We start from the raw sequence: 21,578 nt of genomic DNA on the forward strand, positions 1-21,578 counted from the left end.
AAAAACATCACAAAACATTGTGCCGCAAGGGCTGGGGGGAAGTTTGTCGTGGCATGAATGAAAGCGCCACGGGTGCGATGAGTTATGGCATACGGAGACGACGATGATGACAGATGACATACGCCTAATATATCTCGACTCAATCCTCTTGGCATACCCCCGTGAGTGGAATCTATGAGACGGTGTTTAGAGTGGGAAGGATTTTCGCTCCCCTGTTTGAACCTGCGTAACCATATAACCTTTTCCCCATACTCTGCGCCTTTCTCGTTTCCGTTGTTCCGCGTGACTAGTTGGTCTGGTGTTGATGGGATCTCGTTTTACATGTGTCTGCGTTGCATTTCAATCTATCGCGTTTTGCCATTTTACTGGCGTTTCCTCCCATAATCTGCATGCCAATTTCAGTTTGATGCGTCATTGACACCGGCGTGAGGACTAGTTTATCTTTGGTGCTCATCTGATTCTGATTTTAACTTCTCCCCATGGGTGGTGTTGTTGGACTAGGCCGGCACTTGGAAGGCCGGCCTGGTCGAGGAGTGCTGGAGGCTACATAGAGCAAAGATGCCTTTCGACAGACTAGACTACGTATGCACAGGCTCTACCAAAGGCACTATACGATGTCACTGGGGAAAATACGTAGTCCATCCTGGTAATGTTCTTGTCTGATATAGTATAAGTAGTGGACGGTCCGGCCATGACATCACGTGACCAGAGCATTGACTCAGACCGGCGCAGGGCGTGCAGGATTTCATCCGCGGAGTTAAGCAGATGAGTCAAAAAAAAAAGACATTGAGAATCCCCAATCGCTGTCCGACATAAAAACCGAGGCTAGTTCCTGTCAGAACCTGACATCTGTCACTGTGCATAAGGGACTACAAGCAGTTACTTTAGTACCAACTTAAGGCAGACTGTGGTCTCCACTGTTTGGGGAAAACAGAGACCTCAGGCCCCGCACCCGGATGCTCTGATTCGTTCCGATCTTTTGCTCTGCGCCAGGAAATTTAATTGCCCGCATTCGCACAACGACCCAACCCCTCCCCCTCCTGCTCTCTCTATCGCCGTTTGAGTCACCGGTGGTCAAGATACTTATCCGTCGGTTCGTGGCGCGATCGGCGCCTTGGAGATTCCCTCCTCCCCTTCCTCTATATCGTCCATTTTCCAGAATGGCCCAGCCCTCTGCTCCCCAAAACCCGAGTACGTTCTTCGTCGCCTTCCAACTTCCACCCCTCTTATCGTTCCCTCCCACCCCCGCGGAGCTCAATGTGACCGACTGACTGACCACCCTGCTGCTTACTTTAGCTGGTGAGCCCAAAGCTCCCGTCGACGTCCCTCCCCAGGCCGACGACCAGTTGCGGAACCAGGATGCCAATGCTGCCGCTCAGCCCGCCGAGGGCCAGAAGGTGAAGAGCGAGAAGGAACGTATGTAACGAACCTCCGGACCATAGGACCAGACTGTCCTGTCAACGCCTGACATCCTGGTGCAACAACATTCTGACAACTCGCTGGTTATCTATAGTGGAGCGTGAACGCCGCAAGGCTGAGAAGGCGAAGAAGTTCGCCGAGAAGCAGGCCAAGGCCGCTGCTGCGAAGACCGCCGCCCCCAAGGCCGAGAAGAAGCCTAAGGTTGAGAAGGAGAAGACCACTGATGCGTACGACCCCAAGGTTATCGAGGCTGGCCGTTACGAATGGTGGGAGGAGCGCGGCCTGTTCCAGCCCGAGTTCGGCTCGGACAACAAGGTCAAGCCCGAAGGTTACTTCGTCATTCCTATCCCTCCTCCCAATGTGACTGGTGCCCTGCACATGGGTCACGCTCTTACCAACGCCCTCCAAGACACCATGATCCGCTGGCAGCGCATGAAGGGCAAGACCACCCTGTGGCTGCCGGGTATGGACCACGCCGGTATCTCCACCCAGAGTGTCGTCGAGAAGATGCTGTGGAAGTTGGAGAAGAAGACCCGTCACGACCTGGGTCGTGAGGCTTTCCTCGAGCGCGTGTGGGATTGGAAGAAGGAATACCATGCCAACATTAAGAACGCCCTTCGCAGAGTCGGTGGTTCCTTCGACTGGACCCGCGAGGCGTTCACCATGGACCCCAACCTGTCCGCCGCCGTCACGGAGACTTTCGTTCGCCTTCACGAGGAGGGCATCATCTACCGTGCCAACCGCCTGGTCAACTGGTGTGTGGCTTTAAACACCTCTCTGTCCAACCTTGAAGTCGAGAACAAGGAGGTTGAGGGCCGCACTCTCCTCGACGTGCCGGGCTACGACAAGAAGATCGAGTTCGGTGTCTTGACTCACTTCTGCTATGAGGTCGATGTCGATGGTAAGACCGAGCGTATCGAGATCGCCACCACTCGTCCCGAGACCATGATTGGTGACAGTGGTATTGCTGTCCACCCCGACGACAAGCGCTACGCCCACTTGGTCGGCAAGAAGGCTCGCCACCCCTTCGTCGACCGCTTGATGCCTATTGTTGCCGACAAGGACGTCGACCCCGAGTTCGGTACCGGTGCCGTCAAGATCACCCCGGCCCACGACTTCAACGATTTCAACCGTGGAAAGGCCCACAACCTCGAGTTCATCTCCGTGCTAAACGACGACGGTACCTTCAACAGCAAGGGTGGTCCCTTCGCTGGCATGAAGCGCTTCGATGCCCGTTATAAGGTCATCGAGATGCTGAAGGAGAAGGGTCTCTATGTCAAGTGGGAGAACAACCCCATGAAGATCCCTCGCTGCGCCAAGTCCAACGATGTTATCGAACCCATCCTCAAGCCCCAGTGGTGGATGAAGATGGAGAGTCTCGCCAAGCCGGCCCTTGAGGCCGTTGAGAAGGGCGAGATCGTCATCAAGCCCGAGTCTGCTGAGAAGAGCTACTACCGCTGGATGACCAACATCAACGATTGGTGTCTGTCTCGTCAGCTGTGGTGGGGTCACCAGGCTCCCGCCTACTTTATCAAGATTGAGGGAGAGGAGAACGATGACAGCGATGGTGAGCGCTGGGTCACTGGCCGCACCGAAGAGGCTGCCCGCGAGAAGGCTGAGGCCAAGTTCCCTGGCAAGAAATTCGACTTGGTCCGGGATCCTGATGTCCTTGATACCTGGTTCTCTTCTGGACTGTGGCCGTTCTCGACCCTGGGCTGGCCCAACAAGACCCACGATCTGGAGAACCTGTACCCTACTTCCGTTTTGGAGACTGGCTGGGATATTCTGTTCTTCTGGGTTGCCAGAATGATCATGCTTGGTATTAAGATGACCGGCCAGGTCCCCTTCCGGGAGGTGTACTGCCACTCTCTGATCCGTGATTCCGAGGGCCGTAAGATGTCCAAGTCTTTGGGTAACGTCGTTGACCCTCCTGGATGTCATGGAGGGTATCCAGACTCCAGGAGCTCCACGCCAAGCTGCTCACCGGTAACCTCGCCGAGAAGGAGGTTGCTACTGCTACCAGATACCAGAAGAAGGCTTTCCCCAAGGGTATCCCCGAGTGTGGTGCTGATGCTCTGCGCTTCGCCCTGGTTTCTTACACTACTGGCGGTACGTCTTTCAGTATATCTTACGCAGAGGAAATCTTGCTAACAATTCTTATTTAGGTGGTGATATTGCGTTCGATATCCAGGTCATCCACGGTTACCGCCGTTTCTGTAACAAGATCTACCAGGCCACCAAGTTCGTGCTTGGCAAGTTGGGCGACAACTTCAAGCCCAAGGCTGCCCCTACCAAGACCGGCAAGGAGTCTCTGTCTGAGCGCTGGATTCTGCACAAGTTCAACCAGGCTGCTAAGGAAATGAACGAGACTCTGGAGCAGCGCGAATTCTCCCAGTCTGCTCAGATCGTCTACCAGTACTGGTACAGCCAGCTCTGTGACGTCTTCATCGAGAACTCCAAGTTCCTCCTGGCAGATGATGTCCCCGCTGAGGTGCAGGAGTCTGCCAAGCAGACCCTCTACACCGCTCTGGAGGGTGCTCTGACCCTCATACACCCCATGATGCCCTTCGTCACCGAGCACCTCTGGCAGCGTCTGCCCCGCCGCGAGGGCGATGCCACGATCTCGATCATGAAGGCCAAGTACCCCGAGTACACTCCTGAGTTCGACGACGTCGAGGCTGAGACTGCCTACGAGCTGATCCTCAACACCTCCAAGGCTGTTCGGTCCATCATGGCCCAGTATGAGATCAAGACCAAGGCCGATGTCGTCATCCAGACCTACGACGCCACCAGCCACAAGACGATCGCCGACGAGCTCACCAGCATCAAGTCGCTTGGTGGCAAGAACCTGGGTGAACTCAGCGTGCTCGGCCCGGAGAACACCGTTCCTCCGTCGGGCTGCGTTGTGGCCCCCGTCAGCTCCCAGGCGGCCGTCTACCTTCGCGTGTCTAAGGAGGTGGCGCTTGAGCAGGAGCACAAGGCCAAGGCCAGTCTCGAGAAGGCGCGCGAGGTTGTTGGCCGCCAGCAGAAACTGATCAGCGGCGCTGGATGGGAGAAGGCCAAGCCCGAGGTTCGCGAGGCCGAACAGAAGAAGCTCCGCGATGCCGAGAGCGAGGCCGCTCGATTGGAGGAGCAGATCCGCGAGTTTGAGAAGTTGCGGTTGGAGTAAATGCTCTGAGTAGATGGGCTTGGAGTAGATATTAGTGATACACATACAATTGGATTTAGACACCAATTTTACAGTTTTCTTTTCTTTTTGTTCATTTCGATGGATGTTGTATGTGTTGTGGTGATCGCACGTGATCAGATTAAATGTGTCCCATGAGTGACGGATAGTTATGTCACACAGCTTTCTCTTAGGGAGCACACATGTAATTCCTTAACCATGAAATCGAAAGTATCAGTATGTAAGATAGAAATAGAAGCGTCCTCAGTGGCAGGAGCATTGATGTTGGCGTGGAGACAATAAGCTTATCGATAAGCGACGCCAAGCCCCATCCGCCAAAAGTTTTTGCTCCGCCTTTTTTCATTTTCCGCAGCGAACTCCAGCATTTCTCAATCTCCTCCACTGCCCCAATCTCTTCCCATCCGCCAAGATGCTCCGAGAAGTGTACGTCGATATCATGCTCTACTGCTATAATGGATGCGGCTAATGAAAGTATTCAAATAGAAAACCCAAGAACGCGCGCACCGCGCGCATCCTCAAAGCCAAAGAGCCGCAACTAATCGAGCCCCCGAAACGGACTCTTCTCCTTCACGGATCGAAATGCCCTCAACCGCTGCACACGGTGCTGAAGACCTTCCACTCGTTGACTCGGCCTAACTCGGTTCTATTCCACAAGAAGAATGCCAACATCCACCCGTTCGAGAGCGTTGAGAGCCTGGAGTTTCTGGCCGACAAGAACGAGTGCGGTATGGTTGTGTTCGGAAGCAGCAACAAGAAGCGCCCTAACTGCGTGACGCTGGCTCGCGTGTTCAACTCCAAGATCCTCGATATGTGTGAGCTGTTGTTGTTGCCGAATCAGGATCAGACCGCTGGATTGGAGAGCCTGCAGATTGGTATCGGCATGCGGCCGATGTTGTTGTTCTCGGGCAGTGCGTGGGATGATGAGACGTCGACGGCGCATGTTATGCTGAAGAGCATGTTTGTGGATATGTTCAAGGGAGAGACGAGTGACAAGATTGATGTTGAGGGGTTGCAGTACGTGTTGATGGTCGGAGCGGAGGAGGCCACGGAGGGGTTGGCGCCTGTTGTGCACCTTCGGTGGTATAAGTTGCGGACGAAGCGCAGTGGGCATAAGTTGCCCCGTGTGGAGTTGGATGAGATTGGTCCTAAGTTTGACTTCAAGGTCGGACGTTTGCAGGAGGCGCCGAGGGAGGTCATGAAGGAGGCGATGAAGCAGGGTAAGAGGCCGAACGAGGAGATCAAGCTTAAGAAGAACATTGGGCTGGATTCGATCGGTGATAAGATCGGTCGCGTGCATCTGGGTAAGCAGGATCTTAGCGGTCTGCAGACTCGCAAGATGAAGGGTCTGAAGCGTCGTGCTGGTGTCGAGTCGGATGATGAGGAGGGTGATGCCGATATGATGGATGTGGATGAGATTTCGGAGGATGAGGGACGCAAGCGGACGAAGACGGCCTGATGTGCTTGATCACTACAGTTTATTCATTTCTTTGATGCGCATACTGTCGTCTACTATTGTCTATCTACTATCTACTATAGTCTACCTCTCTATCGGCGTTCCGGGGGTTTGGATTTCTCTCTTGACTGAGGTCAAAGCAGCTCGCTCGGACCGGTATTGTTGATATGTGATGATGTTTTAGACATGCAAAAAGTTGTTATTCTTCAATATATGATCAACATATCTTCATCATTGTAACTCAGCTACTATATTGTTTATCCTATATAGAAGAAACAAGGTATTCTGTTGTGTCCACGTGACATGACGTTCGGCTCTCACATGCCGAGGATCTTTGGAGCTCGTCGCGGATCTGCTTCCCTTCCTTAAATGCCGACTTTCCTTTCCTTCCCCCCACCATCATTACTTGCCATGCTCCCCTGCCACTCCCTCCCTTATGAAGCAAGCAAGCAGTGCTCCCGGCGACTGCTGCTGCATACTCTCTCTGCTCTTGGAAGCTCTCCGGACGTGAAATAATCTCCCTCATCACCCTCCGCGCTCACTCACCGGATCCGTGCCGAGGTCCGACGATCACAAGAAAGAACAAGATGGATGCTCTAATGGTGAGTATGAAGCCGGTGGTTCATTCCAACGCAGCCAGACTTTGAAGCTTAATACCAGCCTGAGATAATCATGATACTGACCGCAATACAGTCCCGTCTTGACTCGCTAGTCACAAACCCCGATCTTGCGCCCCTCTTAGCTCTCGTCAAAGGTGTGCGCAATGGCGCCGTCTACGGCGCCAAAGTGCGGTTTCCGCATGCTTTAGTGTATGCATATCATACTATATTACCCTTGTTCTTATAGCAGGTTATATAGGTCAAAGCTAATCAGTATGTGCTTGCTGTGCAGAATGATCTTCCTCTTCCGATCCGGAACGTGAGTGCCCGCATTCCTCTTTCCCTCTCTCCCCTCTCCATGTATATACCTCCCAGTCAACACCGGGCAAAACCACGTAAGCTAACAGCAACGATGTCTATCCTTCCAGGATTCGGGAGAAAGTTAAACTCGTTCTAAAAGCCACCCGTCAACACGCTCGAAACCTAGCTACCTTCGCACTCATCTGGAAGGGCGTCATGCTCGCACTCCGCAACGTTAATCCCACCACTGGCGGAAAGGAAGGCAGATATGATAGTTTCATGGCTGGGTTAGTAGGAGGATACGTGGTCTTTGGAAGACACAAGACGAGCATTACGCAGCAGGTAGGTTTCCCATGGAGTCTGGGAGATAATCAAAAATTAATGGGAGTCTAGATCGTCATCTACGTCTTCGCGCGCGTTATGCTCGCAATGGCCAAACTGGCCGTTCGGCCCAACATGCACCCACTCTCGTCGTCGATTACTCCGGATGCGAGATCCAAGATGGAGAGTAATGCCTGGCCGGTATTTGCCAGTTTGACATGGGCCTTTGTCATGTATATTTTCCGGTGGCACCCGGATACATTGATGTCGAGTTTGAGGAGCAGTATGGTGTATATGTACGTTCTGTTCATTCTCCATAGGCCTTGCGATAGGCTAGTTAAGTGGGCATATGCTAACTCTTACAGATACGCCGACTCCGATCATTGGGATTCGTTCCGCAATTTCTTGATACACAACAAATAGAGGTGGTGAGGAGTGTATCTGGGCTAAGCACTTTGGTTGTTATTCTTGGTTTGTTATATGCTCATTGGGTTGTCACGTTCACGGGGCGTATAGATTGGTGTCAAGGTTGGCATTGTTTTTTCTTTTCATGTTTATGCTTAGGGTATTCTTCTCAGAAACTCGAGCCCTCCCGCTGGCGGATAGGGAGTTGGTGGTGGTGATGGTGGTAGTGTGATGTGGTATAATGATAAGATAGAAAGAGATAGGTAACGGTGGTTGTTGAGGTATCAGACTGTCATCCAGATCATAACCCGAATACGAAGTATCTTCGATCTACAAAACAGTCTACACACCTAACTACTACCCATTATCCCGAGAGTATCTCAATTTCTTCCCTCAAAAAAAAAAAAAAAAAAAAAAATCGACCCAAACAAACCAACTCACCCTTCATGATCACTCCACAGGATCCAACATATATAACACCTACACTACACCCACCATCTCCAAACACGCCCGACTCGGCCACGCATTCTCCGTCCCCAGCATCCTGAAGTACTCCACTACGCGCCACTGATCCCCTCGTCCTGTGAGGAATTGTGCTCCTATACTCCAGCCATACATTATTAGCCCCAGACTCAATCATATATCTACAAAATGGATGGTAGGTATTCACCCATAGCGACACAATGAGATGCATTAATCCTGCATCCGAAGTGGTCGTTGGAGAAGGAAATTGCGCAGAGGGCGTGAACGTGGGGGAGGATGGTGGATTTGAGATGGTGGTGGTATGTTAGGGTGTTGGTCGTGTTGATGTTAGTGTGTGGTGGTGGGAAGTGCGAAGCGAGGAGGATTTTGGCTGTGTGGTAGAATTGGAGGCCGACGACTGTTATTTCATTTCATTCAGTATTGTTCGTTGTTAGCTGGGTGGATATGTGGAAAGGAAGCTATCATGTAACTAGCTCTCTTCCGTGAAGAAGTCGGGAAAAGAAGGATGGGGAAGAACATACTATGCCACGGACAAAGCAACCTAATCACCGGGAAGGAGTCCCGTTCCTGCTCCTCATAGTAATACGGTTCAAACGTATCAGGCACATTCATCCTCCAGGCATCAATAAGCTCATCTAACTGTGCCCTCGGCAACAACCCCGGACACTCACGACCAAAACAGTGATTAATAGCATGAACGAGCAGCCACGTCATCCTATTTGCCCAGTCAGCGTCTGTCTCGGGATAACTCTCGTCGAGTGGCCAGCTAGCTACGGAGATCTTGGTGCTGCAGCGGCCGAGAATGGCCATGCGGATGTCAGCCCGTACGTAGGAATAGAAGGTCGCTTGTAGGAGACCCCCCGTGCGAGTTGATGCTTGCACAGAAGGGTCGAGGTGCGCGAATGCACCTGGGACTAGGTGGCATTGGCGATCAACGTGATACTCGTCGTATTGCTCGGACATGCGGAGGATGGTGATGGTGGCGAGCACGGCTTCGTCTTGAACTGCTGAGCCTACGTCGTTGAGGATGGGGATGAGGAGGTTGATGCATGTGGATTGGTATCTGTCTTCTTCGGTTGATAGCTCTGTTCGCTCAGGGTTGAGGAGGCGGAGGATGTGGGCGGAGCAGGCCATGATGGCTGTGTGGAGTAGAGTGCATTGTAAAGATAGTCTATGGTTCAGGGGTTAGTGTTAAGTTTGCGTTAACGATGGATATGGACTGGCTGATACCGAGGAACTGTATATGTGTAATGGCGCTCGGGGCTAGTAACGTCGAGCTGTTGGGATGTCAGGATATGATCGTACTATCAGATGGGTGTGTGTACCCAGGGTCCGATGTTTTGCACGAAGAAGTGCAATAGTTCGCCCTCGGCGGTCGTCAGTGCACGAGGCGCATGTCTGTCGAATAGAGGGCACCTGGTGATTGGCGCAGTCGGCGAAGATGTGCCCGGAGTTCGTGGGAGGAATGAAATCGATGCTGCTCCTTGGGACTCGGAGGTAGGATAGCGTATGACATTATGCGGTAGGGTTCTATCGTTTACGGGGAGGGTAGCAGAGACCACCGGGTCAGCAAGGAATGGAGACGTTGATGGCACTTGACTGGTATCTGCCACTACAGGAGGAGATGCGGGGGGCTGTGTTGAGTCTGGGGCGTTATTCTTATCGTTTTGGGTGAACACTTCTGCTTGAGCTACCAGGGTCGACAATCTGCTATGTCGGAAGGCGATGGCCCCAGAGCGACGTTGAGCGTAGCGACAGGAGCGATTAGACTTCGAGCAACGACCACAAACTGGTTGGACACCATCGCCTGTGAGGGATCAGCTCTATAGAGCCAGCATAAGGTCCGAGTTCATAGGGTCCTTACATCGCACCTTGCGCGATTTGCATGTCAGACTGCGTTCTCTTGGTCAGCATACATCCATGCAGTCAAGAGACAACCTACCAGGTCTTCTTGCGCATCTTTCCAGCATTCGGGAGGACGATGGCAATAAGTTTGATGGAAGGACATGCTCGGTCTTTTCTTCCTTTGCGGGGAAGTCTGGAGTAGCCCTGGCTTGCTGCAATGTTCCCGATCAGGCAACTCGGCGCCGAGGGTTGCAAGTATATCAGCTTCATCTGGACTCTGGATGCCTAGCAAGAGGCCAAGGCCAAATATTGCTTGTTGAGCTGGATCTGTCATATAGGCATCATGTACAAAGAGATCATAGTCTTGGTTTATATCTTAATCGTTCTCAGGGTCGTCCTCGCGCCAATATACACCTACCTGCGGGATCCCAAAGGGCTGAAGCGCTTCCCGGGAGTGTCAGTCGCTCCCATAACCGATCTTTGGGGAGTATTGCAGCAATACCTCCGTACGCGCACCCTTGCCGTCCACAAAGCACACCGTAAATACGGCAGCATAGTCCGAGTCGGCCCAACCAACATCTCCTTTTCAACGCCCGAAGCAATCCGTGACATTTACGGCCACGGAACACCAGCGCTGAAAGATGACTTTTACCAGACCTTCAACTCAACTCATCTCAACGTATCCGACGCTCAGGATAGAGACGTTCACAGCATCAAACGAAAGCGATTTGCCATCGCCTTCTCCCAGAAACGTTTTGTAGAGCTCGAGCCTGTGGTTCAAGACCATCTGCAGCGTGTCTTCCACATACTGGACTCTGCAAACGGAAAAGAAGTGGACATGAAGCAGATAATGATGCACCTGATGTACAACCTCATCTTTGTCACCTTCTTCCACCACGACCCCCAGTTTATAGAGCGAGGCAGCACCAGTGTCCCCATCAAGACACCAGCCGGGACCCCATACACAGGCGAGATTCATCATCTGCTCAGTAGCACCTTGCACATCTCCACCAGCCTCGGATGGGCACCACGAATCAGGTCCCTGCTCAAGCATTTGACCTGCTGCCATTCAGGCTGGAAGCACGGCACTCAGCTCCAACACATCACCACGCACTTTGTGCGCGAACGAGTAAACATGGACATTGAGCGCGTGGACGCAGGCCTCCCACCACTAGACGATCTCATGACCACGCTCCTTTGGAACAGAAACCACGAGCGCCCCCTGTGTCTGGAACTGGGCGAACTAGTGACAGAGGCCCAAAACCTCTTCAGTGCCGCCGGCGGGAACACTGAAATTGCCCTGACCAGCATCATCTGGTACCTCGCCGGCAATCCACATATAGTCCGACGTCTTCGTGCAGAACTTGCAGATGCAATCTTACCTCAAACCGATCCATCAGCCCTCATATCATACGACCTCGTCAAGAATCTTCCTTATCTCCGCGCCTGCATCGACGAAGGCCTACGTCTTCGACCCTCTATCCGCGGTGGCCTTCCTCGCGTTGTCCCAAAAGGAGGCATGATGGTATCTGGCGAGTGGCTGGACGAAGGTATCACTGTCTCTGTATCCACGTATACTGTCCATCGTGACCCGGATATCTTCGGTGCCGATCCGGAGCGCTATATTCCTGAGCGGTGGTTGCAGCCTGACGCGCGTGACATGCAGCGTGGGTTTCTGGCTTTCTCGCAGGGAGGAAGGGGATGCTTGGGACGGAATATTGCTTATTTTCAGATGCAGTTGGTTATTGCAGCGTTGGTCTGGAGGTATGATTTCGCGTTAAGGGAAGAGGGGTGGGAGTTGGAGGTGATGGAGACGTTTAGTGCGCATACGGTAAGTTTGCCTGTTGTTGCCACGAGACGGGAGTAGGTTGCGATATTTGGGTATAGAAATATAAATATTGATGATAGGGGAGATATGCTATGTGAGAGTCGTGTTTCATTGTATGGAAGTATTTTGGTCTTGTGGGACAGGCAAATGTTACTGTGATACCTTACAACATACATACACAGTATGTTGAGGAAAATATCAGAGCTCAGACCATGACTGCATTAATCCTCATCCTTGACGGTGGTCTGTACATGAAAGCGGTAGTAGAAGAAATCAATCATGCCATGTCGTGCACTTCCAGGCTATACAGTATCTGCAGACCAACTCAATCACGATGGTAGGAGGTTGATGAGATGGGGGTGATGAGAGGAGGTGTAGTATTGGGTGCCGTGGATTACAATGCTACAAATCTCCGATAGGCTCGCTTCTGTGGTTCAGGATGCAACTATTGAATAACCAAGCTTTCTTAAACTTAGTATAAGCCATCAACTATATACATGCGTTGGGTTTCTGCCCCATGTTCGGCTTTTTCTCAACCCGTGCTGGCAGCGCAGCTACTGCACTTATCCTATGGTTGGCTCAGGAATGCCAGCACACGGGGTCTCCAAGGTACTCATTGGCAGCAGACTCGTAACGGTCCCGTTGGCAGCAAACATCATCGCATACCCATCAGGATGGTACGCAGGCCATCCCATCGCCGGGAGCGCATTGACCGGATCCCGCATGAATGCAAGATACAGATCCTGCCAGTGGGAGGCTACAGCGGTCTCAAAAGGCGTAGCGGGTCCGCCATACTCCGAGTACGTCCCAAACAGCAATGGAAGCTCGGAGCTGTGGTAAGCTCCTTCCCAAGGTCTAGGTGAAATGTTGCTAAAGTTGGCCGTATTGAAGTAGCGGAAGGAGAGAGAGGATGTGTTGTAGCGGAGACTATATTATTGGTAACGATCAGTATGGAGCCAAAAAAAAAAAAAAAAAAAAAAAAAAAAAAAAAAAAAAGGATGGGGTAGACGCACTGCCCGTTGTAGTTTGCCGGACAGAGATGGGTGGACACAGTCTCTTCGTGGACGTAGGTCATGTTTGGACCTTGGGGTCCAGCCCAGGCAACCAGGGAGGCTTCTTCATTGGCATTCGTGCCAAAAATAGCAGGCTTGATGGTGATACAGTTAGCATAGAACGTGGTTCATAGACGATAGCTGCTTACAAGCTTGGAGTAATTTCCTGCATAAGCCCTAGCAGTGTAGTCCTCAAATTTGGTCACATTGTCCACAATAGTCGTGAACTTCAGAGTAGGACCCGTCGAGTACAAGGTGTAGTTCTCATAAAACTGAATGATAGAGTCTGCGCTAACGTTCCTCATGCAAGCCAACTCTGCTCGAGGGGTGAGATCGCCGCAGCCCATGTGCTCAGCTACAAAGGTGAAGTTCGTATGCTCAACGTCCGCACTGGAACCGGTAGCAAAGACACTGCCTGAATGCATAATCAGGCCAGACACAATGGGATCATCGGGCCAAGCGTAGTTGTAGTAGTCCGTGCTGGCTGCTCCAGAGCTCTGGCCCCAGAGGGTTATCTTGGATGCGTCTCCGCCAAAGGCAGCAATGTTGTCTCGAACCCATTCAACAGCAAATCTTTGGTCAAGAAGTCCAAGGTTCAGGTTCTGCTGGATCTCTGCCAGGCCGGCAGCGTTGGGAAAGCCGAAGATATTGACCCGGTAACTAGAGTGCAAGTGATCAGTTTCAAAGCAATCAAGGCGAAACATGCATCACAAATTCCCCAAGGATTTTCACTTTGGAGAAAAAACTCACTTGATGGCAACGACAATATGAGACTGTGTCCTTTGGATCCAGTTACTCGGATCAAAACCATTTGTCAATAGTCCTCCTTCGTAGAACCCGCCGCCAAACATCCAGATCAACACAGGCAATGGTTCGTCTGTGTCATTGACGGCATGCAATGGGCTCCAAACATTGAGAGTCAGGCAATCCTCTGATGTCGGTCCATACGGTTGTAGCCAAGGAGAGTCAAACGTGTACACAGACGGGTCAGTCTTAGTAGTCAATGGATACTGCGGGCAAGATGGCCCGATCTTCGTGGCATCAATGATAGCCTCTGCAGGCTTCGTCTGGGGAGGCGCAAACCGTAGCTCATTCAGAGGAGGTGCTGCAAATGGAACTCCAAGAAACTGCGCAACATCTGGGGCTGAACCATTGACCATGCCATACAGTCGCCCAACAGTCGTATCAACAGTCAGACGAGATACCGCTGCAGTCGCTGCGGAAATCTGAGCTGCAGCAATGATGAAGCCGAAGGCTTTTAACCCCATTTTTAAGCTGCAGTTTCAACTGGGGAGGTTCAATTGGGTCGATAGCAGAAAAGCAACAACCTCAGCGCCATGATGAAGTGACATACAGCCATACTAATACTTCTAAGCTCCTGATAGCATGATGCTTGATGGCCTACTTTTTCCCGAAGCCGTCAAGTTAGTAGATTCTGCATTGGCCGCCAATGCGTCATTTGTGCCGTCAACTCCACATTCGCCGATGGACCACGCGCGGAGAATCCCCGAAAACTGGGGAAGGGACTTTCCAGGGTCTCCCGCATTGGTCCAAGGGGTTGATTCTAACTCTTCAAAGGAATAGTCTGGTGGGATCCCTCCAACAGATGAGCTGGCGGAGTTCAAGCCTATTTCGACTTAGTAGACACCTCGTGTCGCTGCACTTCTTTCCGTATAGCCGATGCACACCAATGTTGTGGTTGTTCAAAGGCCGTTCGGAGCTGGCGGAGCATCTTGGGGAAAAGAACAAAGCCGGCGGGAGGACTGATCGCCAATAAGGAACGCATGCACGGCCTCTCGCGCCAGCTTGCTGGTAATTGTAGTCGATTGCACATTTCCGTATTCCTGAATGAGTATTGCAGCGCATGTCTCCCTTGCCGGTGGGTTTATACGCCAGAAGGTGGAGATCCAAGGGCTGTCAGTAAGTCGGTGGATCGGTCTTCCCCAGAACATCGCCCCATGCTTTCTACTGCTATGCCATCACCAGACCGCAGAAGGGCATAGCGATAGCATCTTTGAGCACCTGCGTATTTCTCTCTTTCAAGGACAACTACTCAAGAATGAATGTATGAAGATGTAGCAGACCAGAAGAGCCGACCGGCAAACGGAATGCCGGGCCAAGACACAGACAAACGGAGCAAACAGCCGTGACTCAATCTTTTCGCTTTGCATCCAACTTCGCCCTTCCTCGACTCTCCAGTCGATCTTCACTAACCGGAGTCAAATCCCCGGTTTTATGGTGACAGAGAGGTCCTGATGGCGTCGACTTCCGCGAAAGAATCGAGTGGTGTTGTTCAGCAGCCAATTGAGCTGTCGACGTCGGGAACCATGAACGAGAACTATGGACCTAACCAGTGCGGTTCGGAGAATATAGTATCCAATACACAAGATCTAGAAAGGGTTCCCCCACAGGGTCTCCAGTCCGAATCTGGAACACCTGAACCTCGCAGTAACTGGAAGGTCTTTGCAACTATGCTCGCTCTTTCGGTGTGTTTTCTCTTTACCCAATAAGTCTTCAACCTGCTTATAAGAAGTAGCTTGCGCTCTTCATTTCCGCACTGGATCAGACCATTGTGGCTACTGCTACACCAACGATCTCGGCCGATCTGCATTCAGCATCCGGATATGTATGGATCGGTGGTGCTTATCTCCTCGCGAATGCCGCCAGTTCCAATATCTGGGCTAATCTGTCTGATATCTGGGGGCGGAAGCCTATCCTTCTCTCAGCCGTTGCTCTATTCTTTGTAGCATCGATAATCTGCGCTAAAGCAAATGGTATGCCCATGCTGATTACCGGCCGTGGCATACAAGGTATAGCTGGTGGTGGTCTCATCCAGCTGATCACAATCACCATTTCTGACTTGTTCAGCGTCAGGTATTATTGCCTAACAACTTTCCATTTTGGTATATAGCTGACATGGAAATAGACTGCGCAGTCTGTTCCTCGGATTGATCGAATTCATCTGGGCAATTGCTGGCGCTTTAGGGCCGATCGTGGGTGGAGCTTTCACCCAATCTGTTTCATGGAGGTGGATTTTCTGGATCAATCTTCCCGTCTGTGGAACAGCCTTTGTGCTGCTCTATGTTTTCCTGGATATACACAATCCACGAACCCCGGTCCTGGCCGGAATCAGAGCCGTGGATTGGTGGGGGAGCTTCTCTATGCTCGCACTCATCATCCTACTGCTACTGGGCCTGGACTTTGGCGGCGCCACATTCCCCTGGGGCTCCCCCAAGGTGATCTGTCTTATTGTCTTTGGCTGTCTGATGTCGTTTGCCTTCATCTACAGTGAAAAGAAGCTGGCGAGGTACCCCCTTATGCCACTTGGGGTATTCAGGAACCGGTCCAACGTCGCCTGCTTCTTGGTCGACTTCACACATGGCTTTGTACGACCTTGCACCAACCTCATCATATCATCACGCTGCTAACACTCCACACCAGGCCTACCTCGGCGCAGAGTACTACCTCCCGCTCTACTTCCAATCCGCTAAAGAATCCACCCCATTCCGCTCCGGAGTTCTGATCCTCCCCTTCGTCCTAACCGAAGCAGCATTCAGTCTCTTCTCCGGCCTCCTCATCCACCGAACCGGCCGGTACCTCGAAATCATCTGGGCCGGCACCGCCCTCGTAGTCCTTGGAACGGGCCTCTTCACCAACTACAGCGCCACCTCCTCCCTCGGTAAAATAGTCGGCTACCAAATCACCGCCGGCATGGGATGCGGAATGCTCTTCTTCCCACCTCTCCTCGCCCTCCAAAGCAACATCTCCCAAGCCAACACCGCCAGCGCAACTGCCACCTTCGGCTTCATCCGCAACGTCGCAATGGCCATGTCCGTAGTCCTCGGGGGTGTTGTGTTCCAGAACAGCATGGACATGCGACAAGACGGTCTCAAGGCAGCGGGACTGTCCTCGTCGCTATTGGCTGAGTTCTCCGGCACGGAGGCGGCAGCTAATGTCAATGCTGTCCGCGCGGTTCAGGATCCGACCCAGCGACACGCTGTGGCTGATGCCTATGCGTGGAGTCTTCGTAATATGTGGATAATGTATGCTTGTCTGGCGGCTTGTGGTTTTGTTGCTAGTGTGTTTATCACTCGTCAGCATCTTAGCGAAGAGCATGTGGAGACAAAGACGGGGTTGAAGGAGAAGCAACCCGTGTCGGAACAATAGGCCGTTTCTTAGAAAGGAGTGCTATGTAGTTTCGTGGCTTGTTAGTCAGGATATTATCTATCTGGCAACCAACAGCTATTGTCTTGGGATAATGTCTAAAAGTTCATGCTTTTTTCAATCTATATACCATACAAGATACTGTGTTTTTGGAAATTACAATACAAGTTCATGTACATACATACAAGAATGTTCAATCACTGCGCATTCATTGGACTAATTCTCTAGAAAACATTACACCCGAACAGTGCTATATGAATCTTCTTATATATTAATATAGTGTTTGCATGATGCTTTTGCAGGCATATCTTCGTCTAAATATTTACACAATATATACAGAATTAAAACCAATTATATGATTAACCGAGCATCAACCATGCCATCAACCCTACCCATCCTCCAGCAAAAACAACTGTCACGATGCCCGCTCCCGCACGGTCTCCCGTGGTAATCGTGCTGAGGATCGTCTTGTCATCGGAGCTGTCATCGGTTCCGGCCGATGGATTGCTGGTGCTGTTGCCTCCCGTGCTGGAGGTCAACGGTGCAGCCGAGGAGTTGGAGAAGGCGATCATATTCGACGAGAAGACGCTGGTAACGCTCATCTGTTCCTCGAGACCGCTCCAGCCATCCCAAGTACTGTTCCACCATCGCACACCGCAGGTATTGTTACCATAACCGGTGCAAGTTGCGGCAGCGCCCTGGGCAGATCCCTGCAGCTTGGGCAGGATTCTATCGTAGGTGGATGGAACCAGTAAGGCTGTGTAGGCGAGCCAGGCAGACACCAGGCCCTTGAAGATGATTTCGTTGTCGTTGCACACCTCGGTCGGTTCGCATAGAATCTCCGTCAGGATTTCACCGCCGTGGCTTGCGGGGAAGAACTTGTTCAAGGTGCGATTCAACAGGCCATCGACAGCGTTCATCCATTTGGTGCTGGTACCGTTGGTCTGTGATAGGTTAGGAGTTGATCGTCTCTCAATGCGGTGGGTCCACCTACGTAATTGTACATGTATGCGGCTCCTCCTAGGTAGGCGCCGTAGTTATAGCTCCACTGGTTATCGCCCTGGGTGCTGCAGTCGTTTGTGGTTGACGTCGAGTCTGCGACGTTCCAGGTTGAGTTGCTCAACAGTGGCGTCGTGACCGACCAGTCCCAGATGCGCTCTGCCCAGTCATAGTAGGTCTGGTTGCTAGTATAGCGCGCCAGACGAGCCGATAATTGAAACAGACCACCGTTGGAAATGGCGTTCTTCATGGTATAACCGGATTCGTAGGTATAAATCTGCCACCGCATACCCCCGTTGCAGGTAGAATTATCCCAGCGGGCGACCTGGGTGTTGAAAACACCCTGTGCTAGAGAAAGCCAGGAGTACCCATCGCTAGAGTCGGGAAAGTTCAGTTCAGCACCAGTCATAGCGGCCAAGCCCCAGAACATTTGATCGTCATTTCCCTGAAATCCTCAATTAGTAGGGGAAAGGGGCTGCCATAAGCGAGGAACTCACAATGTAGCTACTCCAGTTCGCCGGCATGTAGTCACAATCGCCCGCCTGCCACTGCATGCCCTGGATGACTTCCTTGTTGTAGGTGGAATCCCCCGTGTAGTGATAGTATTGCATGAGTGTCATGAACATGGCGCCACCTTCCCACCAAGTGTTGGGGATCTTGCCCGGGATTTCGCCGGACTCGTTTCCTTTGTAGTGCTTCATCATGCCGTAGGCGGCGATTGATGCTGCATTTTTGATCGAATCTGAATAAAGCTGTTAGGTTCACCTGCATTTGAGTTGCGGGAAATGGGCCATGAACCATATCAGGCCCGATTAGCAACTACAGCTTCAGAACCACCTACCCTCGCTGCTGATATCAAGACTGATACCTTGGACCCCAAATACCGCCAGGGCCAGGACCAGCACACATCTTAGCCACTGATTCCCCGCCATTGGAAGGAAGATCACGACGGCGCAATCACAGGATATCGATACAAGATAAGGAACGGAAATCCGAAAACGAACAGGAGGCAAAGACTAGCGAACTGGGCAAGGCATTTCAACGCCTTTGACTGGATCGGCACTGGCGGGCAAAGAGTTCACCTTATGAGATTGAACTGGCGCCAACAGAAAAGTGACTGCCTAAGCCGGAGTCGTCACCCACCGCACCAGCGTACGTCAACCAACAAGCTGCCATTTCTTGTCCGAATAATTTTTCCATGCCTTAAGTCCGAACTCAATCCAGCTACGGCTAGCTCGAAATTCTTTTTCCGGTACCTGATGCGTCACACTATTGACCCAAGAAACACAAGCAGACCAAAATCCCGATGATGGCCTGGTTTCAGTATTGTGTTTCCAGACTATCATTTGATAGCTGATGAGGATACTCATTTTGATTGCATAATTCAAGTGGGAGAATCCACTCTTTTCCAACAGAGCATTGGACAAGATCGCGCCGAGAAAGATGCCCAGACGAACTGGCATCCAAAATCCAAACTACTGACGAGTCTCTGTGGAGCCGAAGCGAAGCGCGATAACGCTTCCAGACCGGGAGATTCCACTGCCGATCCACTCCTGTGAAGTCGGTTTTACTCGTCGCTTTTTTGGCTTTCTGCCAGCCCCGATGGATCGCCCCGATTAGTCAGAGGCTTAGCCTCACGTGGCAGTCCATTCGCTGACTCAGCCGGTTCTGCACGTCCGAAGGAGCTGAAGAATCCTGGCAAAATATTAACGGGCTCAAAGCATCAATGGTAGAGCAGTTGATGGCTTCGCTATCGCTGTTGTCGGAGAAGAATCAATGTGTGTCAAGTGATAGTGGAGACCTCCAGTTTCATTTCTTCACCTGCCTTTATCAGTTGACTGACCATAAGTACTAGTACTATTCAGCTTAGGTTTATCCCCAAATATATACTCANAACTAAACCGTGACGATGCAGTGCGTGTAGTACCCAATATCCGACATCCGTCACTCACTTGATGTGATTATCACNTGCATCGCTCTGATTTCAATTGATTCACTGTAAAAAGACTCAGTGGCATTATGAGGCACATTGATGGCATTGTATAAGCGAACCCAAAGAGGTGAAGACAGACGGAAGAAAAAGAGGAAGGTAGAGGAACCCGATCACCTGACCTTATAGATAGATCACTTTTGGGAGTGACCAACCATTGAAGACCGGGACATTCCAAAATAAATGCGGTCGTTAAATGACACTTGTTAAGCATTTAAAGGCCCGTCATCCCTTGCATTGCGACCCGCAACTCAATATGCGAGAATGCAAGTGACGGGCCCGGAAAGTGTGCTAAACTTCCGGTAAGGAGGAAGAACTAAGTACCCAAAAATAAACATGCCCAGAACAAGAATTGGGATGCCCAAGAACCACACATGATGTTATCAACAGTAGGAGAATCTTCTATAGCAGATAAACGTTGCTCTGATCCTCTTCTCCAACTCAATCAATCTGACGTCGGCCCCTTCCGACCGCCGATCTTAGCGCCGATAATGACGGCGACTCCCGATGCCCTCTGGGGTAGATAACAAATCATCACCCCATCACCTCAATTCATCCCTTCTCCTCTCATTCCCATTTATCAAACACTCAATCATCTATCCGGGCAGGTCCCCTAACTTCAATCCTTCTTCCAATCTGTACATTACTTTCTTTGCGAATAACCGGAAAGTTATATACTGCCAATACAACAATGCCTCCACCGACCCTCACTACCACACCACTGCTCAACCTCACCCCCGCTCCCCTCACCCCAGAGGCCTTCTCCGACTTCGGCACAGCAATAACATCCCCCTTAGCTCGCAACATCACCACTCCTCCACCAGAGAGTACCTTGAAGACGCTATCTCCCGTCCCCGTCCTCGCCAATCAATCCTCCGCTCTGAAGTACAGCCCGATCGGGCCAATGACAGATGCTTACTCAACCGCTCCGAGCGGCCAGCCCTCTTCCGCCCGCATGACTATGTTTTCGTGCTTTCCGCGCAAACTACGCACTGTCGCCCATAAGAATGTGAATGTATTTGACGTGCGCATTCTGGAAAGACACCCCTTCACTACGCAGACTTTCACCCCAATTGACTTGTCGAGTCAGGTGAAGACGATAGGCGCGGGAGGCGAGGTGGAAGAGGAACCGTTTTATTTGGTTGTTGTGGCGCCGTCGTTGAAGGGCACTACAGCTACTGCGAGGACGGATGAAGGGGAGACTGTGAGCGTGGTAGATCCGCCGGATCTGAGTCGCTTGAGGGCTTTTGTCGCTAGGGGTGGTCAGGCTGTTACGTATGGGGCTGGGACGTGGCATGCGCCTATGGTGGTTATTGGGAAGAGGAGGGTGGATTTCGTGGTGGTGCAGTTTATAAATGGGGTTGGGGATGAGGATTGTCAGGAGGTGAGATTTGGGGAGGGGATCGCTGTGGAGGTTTCGGGTGAGGGGACGAAGAAGGCTTTGGCGAAGCTTTGAGAACGCTTATGGCAAGGGTTGGAGCTCTTGCGGGGGATATGGTTCATTGTACCTTCTTATCAAAATGGCTAATGTAC

The 21,578-nt window shown here is 51.6% G+C and overlaps 9 protein-coding genes across 9 annotated transcripts; 6 read left to right on the forward strand and 3 right to left on the reverse strand.

The window, feature by feature from the left end:
• Window positions 1–1,160: 1,160 nt before the first annotated feature.
• On the forward strand, window positions 1,161–4,588 carry An16g08020 (uncharacterized protein; the record flags this gene model as incomplete). Its single annotated transcript, XM_059745317.1, is given in 4 exon segments — window positions 1,161–1,191; window positions 1,297–1,416; window positions 1,514–3,528; window positions 3,585–4,588. Coding segments are annotated over 4 exon segments (3,170 nt in total), but the record flags the coding sequence as incomplete, so codon positions are not given.
• A 427-nt stretch (window positions 4,589–5,015) lies between these two features.
• An16g08030 (uncharacterized protein) lies at window positions 5,016–6,062 on the forward strand (the record flags this gene model as incomplete). The annotated part of the gene is made up of 2 exons (XM_001398064.1): window positions 5,016–5,029; window positions 5,090–6,062. The coding sequence occupies 2 exons, from the start codon at window positions 5,016–5,018 to the stop codon at window positions 6,060–6,062; spliced, it is 987 nt and encodes a 328-aa protein (XP_001398101.1).
• A 584-nt stretch (window positions 6,063–6,646) lies between these two features.
• On the forward strand, window positions 6,647–7,702 carry An16g08040 (uncharacterized protein; the record flags this gene model as incomplete). The annotated part of the gene is made up of 6 exons (XM_001398065.1): window positions 6,647–6,661; window positions 6,753–6,868; window positions 6,951–6,977; window positions 7,087–7,300; window positions 7,352–7,575; window positions 7,645–7,702. 6 exons carry the CDS (start codon window positions 6,647–6,649, stop codon window positions 7,700–7,702), a joined length of 654 nt encoding a protein of 217 aa, XP_001398102.1.
• A 626-nt stretch (window positions 7,703–8,328) lies between these two features.
• Window positions 8,329–10,346, reverse strand: An16g08050 (uncharacterized protein; the record flags this gene model as incomplete). The annotated part of the gene is made up of 6 exons (XM_059745318.1): window positions 8,329–8,564; window positions 8,689–9,338; window positions 9,398–9,444; window positions 9,493–9,974; window positions 10,039–10,060; window positions 10,110–10,346. 6 exons carry the CDS (start codon window positions 10,344–10,346, stop codon window positions 8,329–8,331), a joined length of 1,674 nt encoding a protein of 557 aa, XP_059604913.1.
• Window positions 10,347–10,355: 9 nt separating this feature from the next.
• Window positions 10,356–11,879, forward strand: An16g08060 (uncharacterized protein; the record flags this gene model as incomplete). Its single annotated transcript, XM_001398067.1, has 1 exon — window positions 10,356–11,879. One exon carries the CDS (start codon window positions 10,356–10,358, stop codon window positions 11,877–11,879), a length of 1,524 nt encoding a protein of 507 aa, XP_001398104.1.
• A 524-nt stretch (window positions 11,880–12,403) lies between these two features.
• On the reverse strand, window positions 12,404–14,160 carry An16g08070 (uncharacterized protein; the record flags this gene model as incomplete). Its single annotated transcript, XM_001398068.1, has 4 exons — window positions 12,404–12,767; window positions 12,854–12,987; window positions 13,042–13,552; window positions 13,643–14,160. The coding sequence occupies 4 exons, from the start codon at window positions 14,158–14,160 to the stop codon at window positions 12,404–12,406; spliced, it is 1,527 nt and encodes a 508-aa protein (XP_001398105.1).
• A 987-nt stretch (window positions 14,161–15,147) lies between these two features.
• An16g08080 (uncharacterized protein) lies at window positions 15,148–17,059 on the forward strand (the record flags this gene model as incomplete). Its single annotated transcript, XM_001398069.1, has 4 exons — window positions 15,148–15,378; window positions 15,429–15,766; window positions 15,819–16,278; window positions 16,334–17,059. The coding sequence occupies 4 exons, from the start codon at window positions 15,148–15,150 to the stop codon at window positions 17,057–17,059; spliced, it is 1,755 nt and encodes a 584-aa protein (XP_001398106.1).
• Window positions 17,060–17,415: 356 nt separating this feature from the next.
• On the reverse strand, window positions 17,416–18,987 carry An16g08090 (uncharacterized protein; the record flags this gene model as incomplete). The annotated part of the gene is made up of 4 exons (XM_001398070.1): window positions 17,416–18,000; window positions 18,051–18,500; window positions 18,553–18,797; window positions 18,897–18,987. The coding sequence occupies 4 exons, from the start codon at window positions 18,985–18,987 to the stop codon at window positions 17,416–17,418; spliced, it is 1,371 nt and encodes a 456-aa protein (XP_001398107.1).
• A 1,749-nt stretch (window positions 18,988–20,736) lies between these two features.
• On the forward strand, window positions 20,737–21,501 carry An16g08100 (uncharacterized protein; the record flags this gene model as incomplete). The annotated part of the gene is made up of 1 exon (XM_059745320.1): window positions 20,737–21,501. The coding sequence occupies one exon, from the start codon at window positions 20,737–20,739 to the stop codon at window positions 21,499–21,501; it is 765 nt and encodes a 254-aa protein (XP_059604914.1).
• Between the last annotated feature and the right edge of the window lie 77 nt (window positions 21,502–21,578).

This window comes from Aspergillus niger (assembly GCF_000002855.4).
Source record: "Aspergillus niger supercontig An16".
NCBI lineage: Eukaryota > Fungi > Ascomycota > Eurotiomycetes > Eurotiales > Aspergillaceae > Aspergillus > Aspergillus niger.